The sequence below is a fragment of the Hemiscyllium ocellatum genome, chromosome 10, assembly GCF_020745735.1.
Source record: "Hemiscyllium ocellatum isolate sHemOce1 chromosome 10, sHemOce1.pat.X.cur, whole genome shotgun sequence".
NCBI lineage: Eukaryota > Metazoa > Chordata > Chondrichthyes > Orectolobiformes > Hemiscylliidae > Hemiscyllium > Hemiscyllium ocellatum.
Window position 1 is genome coordinate 29,123,582 of NC_083410.1, and position 12,317 is coordinate 29,135,898.

The 12,317-nt window shown below is 39.1% G+C and overlaps 1 protein-coding gene across 1 annotated transcript in view; it reads right to left on the reverse strand.

The window, feature by feature from the left end:
• The window catches only part of foxn2a (forkhead box N2a), a 69,984-nt gene that overhangs the window by 54,252 nt on the left and 3,415 nt on the right, over window positions 1–12,317 (reverse strand). Inside the window, exons 2-3 of the mRNA XM_060831366.1 lie at window positions 11,998–12,076; window positions 1,308–1,860 (exon numbers count right to left, since the gene is read on the reverse strand). Of these exons, the coding sequence (XP_060687349.1) occupies window positions 1,308–1,847 (540 nt within the window). The 5' untranslated portion in view covers window positions 1,848–1,860; window positions 11,998–12,076. The remainder of the gene's footprint in view (window positions 1–1,307; window positions 1,861–11,997; window positions 12,077–12,317) is intronic.

A 12,317-nucleotide genomic window follows, 5' to 3' on the forward strand; every position in this document is an offset into this window, starting at 1 on the left:
CTCGTGTTGCCACTTTGAGGAAACTGTGGAGCTATAGATCTCTCTATATGTTAATGCTACTAAGGGTTCTGCCATTTACTGTGTACTTCCCTTCTGCATTACCTCACATTTGTATGGACTAAATTCCATCTCCCATATCTCCACCCAAGTATCCGGCCTATCTATTTGCTGTTGTATCCTCTGGCAATCATCCTCACCATTGTGTCAGCTGCCCCACTTTTGTGTCATCCACAAACTTACATTCTCCTCTAAAATTACTTATATTTCAAAAAACAGAGGTCCTACCACTGATTCCAGCAGGACACCCTGATCACAGATCTCCAGTTGGAAAACACCTTTCTAACGCTACTCTGTCCTGTGACCAACCCAGGTCGACATGGATCACCAAATCACTGATCCGCCAAAGAGCAACCCAGCCAGAACCACTCCCCTACCCTATTACCCTACATGTACCCCTGACTAATGCACCTAACCCAAACATCCCTGAACACTATGGGCAATTCAGCATGGCCAATTCACCTGACCTGCACATCTTTGGACTATGGGAGGAAACCGGAGCACCTGGAGGAAACCCAAGCAGACACGGGCAAAATGTGCAAACTCCACAGACAGTCGCCCAAGGCTGGAATCAAACCTGGGTCCCTGGCACTTAAGGCAACAGTGCTAACGATTGAGCCACTCCTTAAGTGACTTCACCTCCTGTAACAGCCTACTATGAGGGACCTTGTCAAAGCCCTTGCTAAAGTCCATTTCAATAACATCCATCACACTACTTTCAATTATAATACTTAACCGAAGTGGATCAGAAATCTGCAGAACCCAACTATGGATATACTCTAAGATCCAGCCTTCAAATCTCTGGAAAACAGATTCCAAAAACTCATGAGCCTCTGAAAATAGGAATACCTCCTTCCCAGCCTGAAATGAGAAATCTCATTTTGAAACTGTACCCATCTTGTTTCAAATTCCCTTCATGAGTGGATGTATCTTCTCCTCTCAGTTTGCTCACAATTTTCTACGTTTCCATGCATATTAAATACAGGCCTGACTTACTCAGCCTCTCATCATAACATAGCACTTTCATCCAGAAATTCTGCTAGAAAACTAAATTAGTTGGGAGCAGGAACTCTAGCTTAATTTCCATCAATGCTCATATTTATTAAATACAGACAGACCAGGAATCAAATCTGAATCTTACTCTTACTAGTAAGTGTGACACCCAATTTCCAGTATTGTACACCTACTAGCTGATAGCTATTAAGTAGAAGACATGGATGACGTTGAGGCATTGAGCAACGTATGCTTACCTTGCCATGGTCTTTCTCCACCTTCCGGAAACATTTGTTCAAGGAAAGATTGTGCCTAACAGAGTTCTTCCAACCAGTAGGTGCATTGGTAAAATATGGGAAACGTTCCAATATCCAATTATAAATATCCTTAACTGGAAGGCATTTTCTGGCCGAGTGTTCAATTGCCATAAAAATAAGGCAGCTGAAAGAATATGGAGGCTTGGAGTTTAATCCACGCTGGTCATTGTTCAGAGAATCTGAAAGAGGTGAAGACATAGAATCTTCTTCAGTGATGTCACGTGTAGGACTAACACTGCGAAGCACCTCATTACCCAGGCTGAAGTTCTTTAGGAGATTTTTATTTTCATGAAGCCAGTTCAGGTTTGTGAGCTCTTCATCATCCATTATTCCTTTGTTGGCAGAAATGGCTTTCATGCTTGTTGCACCAGCCATGTCTGGCAAGCTGTCAATGGGGCAACTTGAATTCAAACTGCAAGTTTCCCCTATTCCTGGGGTCTCAGTTTTCTTCGTTGGAGACATGCCAATAACTGGACCCATTTAAGCCTCACATCTGCCAAAGAAAAATTAAGACAGTCAGAGAAAAAAAAATACACCATTCCACCTTAGATCACTTCTTTCATTGCATATCAGAATTATTAATGCCGAATTTTATCTTGGACCAGTACTTAAGACAATCTTAAACAATACTGAAAAATGGTTGCTCTGTGAAACAGCTGGGCATGATCGTAGGACAAAATTTCTCATGGGTCAAATTTCCCAATATTCAGCTACTTGGATTGAACAGCAATACAAGTTACTGGGCAAACCTTTGACAAGTGGTAAGAACAGGATTGGCAAGCTGCTGAGAACAGGTTGTCACAAGAAGGTCATAAAACAGCTTGCTTAATTAGGACTTCACCCTTCCCCGCCTTTAATACTCATTCCCTCCACTAGCACATTGTGGTTGATGTGTGTACTGTCTGCAAGATGCAAAACTTTGAGGTTTCCAAAATGGCATCTCCTAAGCCTGTGAGCACTATCTTGGACTACTGTCACTTATTTTCCCTTCCCATGTGCAATATCTGTGGAGTTTGTTTTTAATATTGCAATGGATGAATATATTGTACCAAATTCTTGCATAAAATGTGTCTGCGTGGTGACTAGAAGGTGAGAACAGCACTTGAGTGGATGCAGTCTATAACCTGCGAAATTAGTCCAAATCATACCCTGATTGAAACAATTTTTGAGTCTCAAACGGCTAGAAATGAAAATGTTAATTTCTCACAGGGTGCACAATTAAGTTGTGGAATAGCCATTTACAATGTTGCAGAAGATTTAGTTGAAAATCATATAACACCAGGTTATAGTCCAACACGTTTATTTGGAAACACTAGCTTTCGAAGCACTGATTCTTCCTGTTGGACTATAACCTGGTATTGTGAGATTTTTAATTTTGTCCACCCTAGTCCAACACCAGCTCCTCCAAGTCATGGCAGAAGATTGAGACATGCAAGAAAACTGGGATGCAAATTCCAGTTTTTTTGTGAAGTGTAACAAAAATTGTGAGATATGTCATCATTTTCACTTGATTGTCTTTTCTCAATTTACAAGAGTGAGAGAGTTTCAGAACCATTGAGAGCATGGGATATTTGGTCGGCATGGATGGGTTGGACCGAAGGGTCTGTTTCCATGCTGTACGTCTCTATGACTCCAAGTTTTAAATTAGTCCTTCAGTTATTCAACCCATAAAATACTAACCGTACGTCCATTGCTCATCCTGCATTTATAAAAGCACAGTTGAGTATTTACAGATAATTCCATTAGCAAACTGAATTCTATTTAAATCCAATGTGCTCGAATTTAATCTAATCTGATCACCATTGTGAACAAAATAAATTTAACTCAACTGTTCACCAATTAGAGTGTGGGACAGTTGACGATGGGGGTGGGGGAGAAAGGAAAATAAACAAAGAATGATCTCACTGAAGAAGGCAGGCAAAAAAAAAATCATCTCAAGCCCCCACAATTTATGTTAACTGTCCCTTGACACTCATCACAAAAATAAACTCTGAAGTCATACAGAAAATAAACAGTCAAGCTTTTCTAAATTCTATGAAGCTGTTAACTAGGTCAGTTCAAAATATGCAGTCTTTTGTATGATATACAACTGAACAATACACTCAATCAAGATAATACCAGAGATAAAAGTGTTATTTACAGCTCTGACTGCTACCCTATTCCCTTGAGCTTTTCTATTAAAGATGTCAACCATACTGTTGAGTAGATATTTAGTTAAAATATCCAATTAGCAACACAATGCTCACCTGCTTCAGCAACTCAACAGCCAACCTTTAGGGTTTGCCCCACCCATTCCAGTACAAAGAGGGCACCAGTGATAATAAAGAAAACAATCTGATACCTCAAGGTTCAACTGTTGTTCCATGAATTCATTATTTGGCTTTGTAAATGCAAGGCCTGAAGTTATCAGCTCCACTAATTAGAAATTATTCTTTTCAGTTCTGTAATGCTCTCCGTAATGCTCTTCCTTTCACTAAGACAGTAGCCTATACTGTGCTATATTTCCGTGGCTTCCAATACTTTCTGGTATTGCATTCAGGTTTCATTTGACCAAAACTCAATACCAACAACTTACATTATACCAAGTTTAAAATGCTAATGAATGTCCCAGAATGCTTCATAGGAACAGTTTCAAACAATTTAACACTGATCCATTTCGAGCGGAACAGAGAGATGGCCAAGAGCTTGGTTGAAGATATATCAATAGGTGCTCTGTGACTATTAGTATGGGGGTTATTGAGGATGAAACCTGGAAAATGTTCTCTGGTGACCAAAGCTTGTCCAGGAGAACATTCTGAAATGTTATAGTGTCTATCTTTAGTACCAGGGATATCCATCCCAGCCAGTGACCTGTTCCATAGATTTTATTCATTCATGGGACATGAATGATGATGGTTGGATCAGCAATTATTACCCATCCTTATTTTGTCTTGAGAAAGTGATAATAAGCAACCTTCCTGAAATGTGCAATCCATTTGGTATAGGTACATCTGTAATACAGTCGAGGTGGAGTTCCAGAATTTTGATTCAGCAACATTGAAGAAATGGTGATATATTTCCAAGCAAGTGGCTTGGAAGGGATCTTTTAGATAGTGGCATTGCTACATATTTGCTGTCCTTGATTTTCTAGACTGTTGTGGTTATTGGTTTGGAAGATACTGTCTAAGCAGCCTTGGCAAATTTCTACAGTGCATCTGGTAGATGGTATATTAGTGGTGGAAGGATTGGATGTTCGTGGATGTGGTACCAATCAAGTGGGCTGTTTTGTCCTGGGAGGAGTCCCACAATTTTTGAGGTAAAAAACCATTTCTTTCTATCTATGGTTTGGACATCATCATGATATTCAATCATGAACAGAGAAGGTGTTTAAGGAAGCGTTTGGAATTCGTGGTTTTGTAAATATAAGTATTGTGTACATAAATCAAAGAAATCATGTCAAATCTTTTCAGAAAAAGTACTTAGTGTGAGAAAGTGGGACAAGTGTAAGTTGTGGTGTATTTTTGGCAGGATAGACTAAGGGCCAAAGGGCCTCTTCAGTACTGTATGATTAGAAATGAATACTCTCCAAAAGTGCCAGAGCGTGGGTTGAGTAGCTTCTTTCTGTGCTCTACTATTCAATGATTCTAAGCAGAGAAGGCAATAGAGGTATTCAAAATCAAAATAACTTGTGAAAGAGCTACAGAGAAATACAAAACTTGTTCAGAGTTAAGATCTGGAATGTACGACCTGAAATGGTAGTAGAATCGGATTCCCAAACATTTAAAAGGCAATTAGAAATGTATTTGACTAATTTATAGTTTACATGGAAAATGCCGGAGGAGTTGGATTGGGTAAGGGGGCGAGGGGGGTGGGGGGGGGAAAAGACAGAAGTTGGGGCTGAGGAAGATCAAAAGCAGGGAAGTGGGGAAGAAAGGTGGCAGCAAGCTGGAGCAGCAAAAGGCCAGAACCAGGAGGCATTTATCATCTTGCCAAAATAAAACCAAAAGGGAATGGCAGGTACTGGAGTCAAGCTGAGAGGGGGAGCCAGGATTGGGAACGGCCCTTTTTTGCTTGGATGGATAAATGGGGTGAAGAGTTGCTTTTTTGCCAAGACAGCTGTCTGCCCTCTGAGGAATTCATAAACTTTCAGGGTTGACAGAAGGCAGGCTAATGGAAGCTGGGCATAAAAAGCAAGGCTGGAGGTGGAGATGGCAGAGAGCAGGAAGGTACAAGGTAGACAGCAAGGAAGGAGTGGGAGAGAACAGGAGACTGCAAAGCTGAGAACAGTTTCGTTCTTGTCAAGAATGGAATACTTCACTAACAGCTAGGAACATTTGAAAAATTATGATTTCCCTCCAAATGAATGTGGAATCTTTAGTGCAAGGCTATATATTCAGCAGCCATATTGCAGAAAATGTTCTGGATGATGGAATGATATCAGAAATAAAGATTTTACAAACAAGGAAAGATTAGAGAAATGAGTAAAAAATGAGGTCTGCAGATGCTGGAGATCACAGCTGAAAATGTGTTGCTGGTTAAAGCACAGCAGGTTAGGGAGCATCCAAGGAACAGGAAATTCGACATTTCGGGCATAAGCCCTTCATCAGGGATCAATATGCCCGAAACGTCGAATTTCCTGTTCCTTGGATGCTGCCTAACCTGCTGTGCTTTAACCAGCAACACATTTTCAGCCAAGATTAGAGAAATGGGCTTATTCGCCTTGTAGCAATGAAAAAAATCAAATTTGACCTTACTGAGGTCTTTAAAATTATGAATAATTTTGCCAGGGTTAAGAAAGATATTCTGTTTCCACTATTTGGTATGTCAGTAACTAGGGGTCACAACTTCAAGACTGTCAGCAAGAGAACTGGAGTGAGATGAGGAGAAACTTCATGACTCAAGTTCTTTGGATTTGGAAAGGTGCTAGCTGGGAGAGTGTGAAGGCAGATTCCATAGGAGGTTTCAAAAGAAAGATGGATATATATTTGAAAGTGAAGATGTTAGAGGGCGATGGAAATAGAGCTCAACAATAAGACTAGCCGGGTGGCACTTTAGAGAGCTGGTATAGATATGATGGGTCAAATGGCCTCATTCGGGTCTGTAAAAGTCTATGATATTGGAATGAACACAAATTTAAATCTGAGAATAGTACATAAGAACTAGGAAAATCAGAGTAGGTAATTCAGCCCCTTAAGCCATTTGATACAATCATGGTTGATCTTATCTCTGCCCGAACTCCACTTTCCTGCCCACTCTCCATAACCCTTCAACCCCTTACCAACTAAAAATCCGTCTATCGCCTCCTTAAGTTTACAAAATGTCCCGGCATCCATAGTACTGTTCAAAGGTTGTGAAATCCAAGATTGACAACTTTTGAAGAGAGAAGTAATTTTTTCTCATCTTTTAAGTTGGCTACCACTTGTCCTTTAACTACATCCTCTTGTTCTAGATTGTCCCACATGTGGAATCATCGTTTGCACGTTCTCCCTGTGTCTGCGTGGGTTTCCTCCAGGTACTCCGATTTCCTCCCACAGTCCAAAGATGTGCGGGTCAAGTGAATTGGCTATGCTAAATTGCCCGTACTGTTAGGTAAGGGGTATATGTAGGGGTATGGGTGGGTTGCGCTTCGGCGGCTTGGTGTGGACTTGTTGGGCCGAAGGGCCTGTTTCCACACTAAGTAATCTAATCTACTTTTCCAATCTCCTCTCGTATCTTATATGTCTCAATTAGACATCCTCATTCCTCTAAACTCCAGACAGTATAGGCTTAAACTGCTCAATCTCTCTTCACAAGACAGATCCTTCAACTTCAGAATCAATTTAGCGAACCTCCTTTGAACTGCCTCCAGTACAGCTATTTGCCTCCTTGAGTCGGGGGTCCAAAATTATATGCAATAGTCCAGATGCCTTGTAAAGTTGCAGCAACACCTGCCTACTTTTATATGCTGTTTCTCCAGCAATAAATGCAAAAATTGCATCTGCCTTCTGTATCACCTGCTGCATCTGCATATTAATTTTCTGGAGCTCATGCAAGAATAGACTCAGATCCCTCTGCACCAAAGCACTCTGAAGTTTCTCTCCATTTAGATAATAAGCTGCCTTTCTATTCCTCTGACCAAAATGGATAATGTCACACTTATTCAAGTTAAACTTCATCTGCCAAAGTTTGGCCCGTTCACCCAACTTATCCATAACCATTTCTAAATTTCTTATTTCTTCATTGCAACTTACTTTCTCACCTATTTTTGTCAGATCTGCAACTCTGGCTCTACTATTTTCTACCCACATCCAAGTCAACATAAATTGTAAATATTTGGAGCCCTGAGGACCAAACCCTGTAGCACCCCACTAGTAACTTCTTGCCACCTCAAAAGGATTCATTTATCCCAAGTTCCTGCACTCCTTTATCCAAGCTAATAAACTACCCCTAACTAAAGGAATATTACCTTATATATTAATACTTTTGAGGCACCCTATCAAATGCCTTCTGGAAGTCCAGATATACTCCATCTACAGGATTCCCATTATCCATTTTGCTTGTTTTATCTTCAAAAATAACTCTAGCAAATTAGTCAAACATGATTTACTCTTCATAAAACCAAGCTGACTCTTATTTTTACTTCCTTGATTAAAGAATTCTAGCCTTGTGCATATGCAATGGAGACAAATTGTCACTCACAGAGTAGTAAGTGACTAATGTTTATCCTCAATCAGCATCACAAAAACATTGTCATCTTGCTGTTTGTGGGAATAAGCTGTGTGCATATTCGATACCAAGTTTCCTACACAAAAATCACCAGGCTTCATTGTATTTAAAGCCTTTGTAGGCATTTGAAGTTCATGAAAGGCACTGTATAAATGCAAATCTTTTTATCTTTTAAATAGGTTGACAACCAAAAGCCTAGTCATTGAGTGTCACTAAAGTGCACAGATGTAGCTTGGTGACTTTCCAAGGGGTATTATGCTTGCAAATATATCTAGAACCATGTCCCAGCAAGTCAGCTTTTAAAGGAGAATAAAATCAGATACCAGAAGGAAGATAGAAAATGAGAACAATAAGCTTTGGTATCATTCAGATCATTCTTCAATTCTGACATCGTGAAGAAATCAGAAACAGGATGAGAATGACCTGTAGATTACATGCAATTCTTCCATATCATCATATCTTCCTAAACCTTCACAACACAGCTAAAGTTAAGGAATTTGATTTCAAACCAGAGAAAATGAATAAATGACTGGTTCATACAAAATGAAGCGTTTTGTAGCTTTTGTGTGAACTGAATGTCCTGCTTAGAATATTGAATGTGCAATGGTATTATTGTTGACAGTAGCAGACACATTGGCTCAATACTGAATTGGACAATAAAAATTCTTTTCCCACTAGTTTCTACCAACAAGTAACTTGCTCAGAACTCAACCACATTTAAAACCAAGATCACACCCTCCCATCTTCTCTTTGCACCCCCCCCCCCAAAATTCTTCTAATTAAACAAAATGTTCCTTCTGACATCAGAAATCTGTGAATCATGCTAAAGTGCTTGGTTCCATGGGGAACAGAACCCTCTGTTGTCCCTCTCAAATTATTTTTCCTTCAAAGAACAAAGAAAAGCCATCAAATCTACACCATTTTATTAACCATAGATGAACTTCAGATCACCTTTCCTTTTCTGTCCTATTGTCACATATCTTGATTCACTTAGTGCCCAAAAGCATTTTGATCTCTGCTCAATACTCATCAACTAAGCATCCACAGAATTCCAAAAATTCAAATCCTCAGTGAAGAAATATCTTCTTATCTCAATCCTAAATGGTCAAACACTTATCCTAAAATGATTACTCCTTGTTTTAGACTAACTAAAGAAACAGCTGCCTCATCTGCCTTGTCAAACCTTCTAAGAATTTTATGTTTCAGTTGAGCTCATTCTCTCATCCCTTCCAAACTTCATAGGCTCATTCTACTCAATCTCTTTGCATAGAATTTCTCTTTCATCTGAAGAATCATTCTAGTGGACTTTATTGCACTCCCTGTAAGGCAAGTATACCACTGGTGGTCTCTGCAAAGTTCAATAAAATTGCAACAAGATTTCTGTATTCTTACGCTCTCACCCCCTGGCTATGAAGGCCAATATGCCACTGGACTTCCTAATTGCTTAGTGTACCTGTATATCATCTTGATGTGTTTTGTGTATCAGGATTTCTAAATTCTTTGAAATTTTAACATTTCCAGTCTCGAACCATTTGAAAACAGTTCTGCTTTTCCATTCCTCCTACCAAACTAGATAATTTCACATTTTCTGACATTCTACCCTATCTCTACAAATTTGCTCACTTAAATTGATCTATATTTCTTTTCAGCTTCTTTGAGTCCTCCTCACAGCTTACATATTTACCAACTTAAATGAGAGGACTAGGCATGAAGAATCTAAGTTATTAACGTAGACTGTAAATAGCTGAGCCAACATTGATCTGTGGTACAGCATGACATTCCGAAAGTAAACCATTAAATTTCTACTATTGTATTTCTATGTAAAGACCTATCCTCAACCCATATTAATACATTATTTTAGATCTATGATCTCTAATGTTGTGAAACAACTTCCTCTAAAGCATCTTATCAAAGGTCTTCTTAAAATCTAAATATACAACGGTTTCTTCTTATCAACTCTGGATAGATTTATCAGTTTCCCTTTGACGAATCATGCTGATTCTGTCTCATCTCATTGCGATTTTATAAGTGTACTTATCATGTCATTAATTACTTCTAAAATTCTCCATATTACTTGTGTCAGCCAACAGGCCTAGAGATACTTGTTATAATGATACTATGACTTTAACAGGTGTATTTTGTCTTCTTTTTTTAAAATTAAGAAAAGTTAAGATCTGAGGTGCAGATCAGTCTGCTTCAAAGCCCAAAGTAAGCAGCTTGTGAGGTCTTGGTTGTCTTTTCCCCCAAGTTGGGACAATAGAAGCAGCCTTCATGGGTGTTGTCTAGCTCCCACAGAACTAGGATCTTTCATTTTAGCACCAATTTCTGGGGTCATGAACCTGGGTTTGGAAGCTGCTCCCTGCTATACATATATATAAATTTACACACACACACACACACACACACACACACACACACACACACACACACACACACACACACACACACAGTTTAATCAATGTTTTTTTCCTCCTGATCTAGAGAATTGCCTGTGAGACAATCGATATTGCTGAATTTGCCTTTATCCGGAGTGTGTTTATCGGAAGTTACTATATTTGATTAATTAGTAGGAGTTTAGAGATTGATTAATTCGTTAATCATTTCAATAGAGTTGTAAGTAAGCCAGTTCTTTTATTTTATTTTAGCTGTAGTGTATGAATAAAGTGTGTTTTACTTCAAATCTGGTAGTTTGACCAATCAAATTACATCCAAGCCAGCACCTGGCACTTGCCTTTAAATTAAGAAAGAGTTAAGGTCTAAGCTATCTCCTTAATATATTTTGAGGAGGTTTAGTCTGGTCCATAAAAAACTAGGGGCGCATCCGGGATCAAAATCCTAATTCTAGGTTGTGTTTAGGATAATTGGACTCAAAGGAAGTGTTGGTATCTTTTATTTCAGGTATTGCATTTGGTTGGTTTGAATAGGGTACGCTTCTGTAATAATCAGTCACTAAGAGTTTCCAGGAACAGAAGAAGTCACTTTTGAAGTTTTACAGCAAGTGAGCAAGTTGGAGAGTGTGGTGCTGGAAAAGCACAGCCAGTCAGGCAACATCCGAGGAGCAGAAGAATCAACGTTTCAAGCATAAGCCCTTCATCACGAATTAGGCTTCTGGCCCAAGGGGGCTGAGAGATAAATGGTTAAAAGCAGAGGAAAAAGAAAAGGCCCTTGCAAAAAAAAAGAGGGTGAAAGAGAGACAGTTCTTGAATTTCAGAAATTGGATTGAAAACTCAAAGTCGACTTAAAATGATGAGGGCAGAGATGAAGAGTAGGAGTAGTGAGAAGGACAGTGAAAGAGAGCAATCACATTGTAGTCATGATGGTGTATAGTGTAATCAGAAGGCTAATAATTAGGTTATGAGGGACAATTGAACAAACTAGGGCTCTTTAACCATCAAAAAGAAATGACTAAAAGAGGCAAGATTCCTCTTAAGTTACAACAAGTTGTAATTATATACACTTAACATTACAAAATAGCACAGGCATTTCACAGGAGCATTATAAAACAAAGTGTGATAGTGAGCCAAGAAAATATTAGGTCTGATACCTTGATCAAAGTAGGCAAAAGTGAGGACTGCAGAAAACTTGATCAAAGTAGTAGATTTTGACAAATACTTTATGGTAAAACCAAGGTACAGAGGTGGAAGGGTGTGGGAAGGGAATGCCAGACCTTGGGCCTAGGCAACTGAAGGCACAGCAGTAGTGAAACAATTTAGTTGGGGGAATGCAGAAATCTCAAACAACTTGGTATTTTCAATGCTTGTATTTAAAGTATTTAATAATGGCTAGGAAAAGTGTTGGCCTAGCTTGCATCATTGATTGCAAAGTGTCAGCAATAGTGACTAACAAGTACATGTGCTGCTGCCACTGTACAAATTTACAGTAGGAAATAAAAAGTAAATAACCATTGGAAGAAAAGTGCAGTGACATCATGATCTTTCACACTTACCCAAGGATTATATTCTAATCAGTTCAATCAAACTTCAACTGGTCAATGTCAGCACAAGATAGTCATTTCAATTGAAGTCCTGCAATTTAAGAAAAGACAGACTCAGACAGAATTTGAAAACTTTCCTGAAAAAAGGATGCTGTTGAAAAAGCTAGCTTTATCATCTATAACGATACTAAGTTCAAGGACTTGTGACAGTGAGTAGTATCACTTCCTCTGAGATATAAACTCCAGGTTCAAGTCCCACTCCAGGACTCAATAGCCAAGGAATGTGCATTCAAATGCACCCAAAAAGGTTGCGTATTAACTTGCCTCTTGCC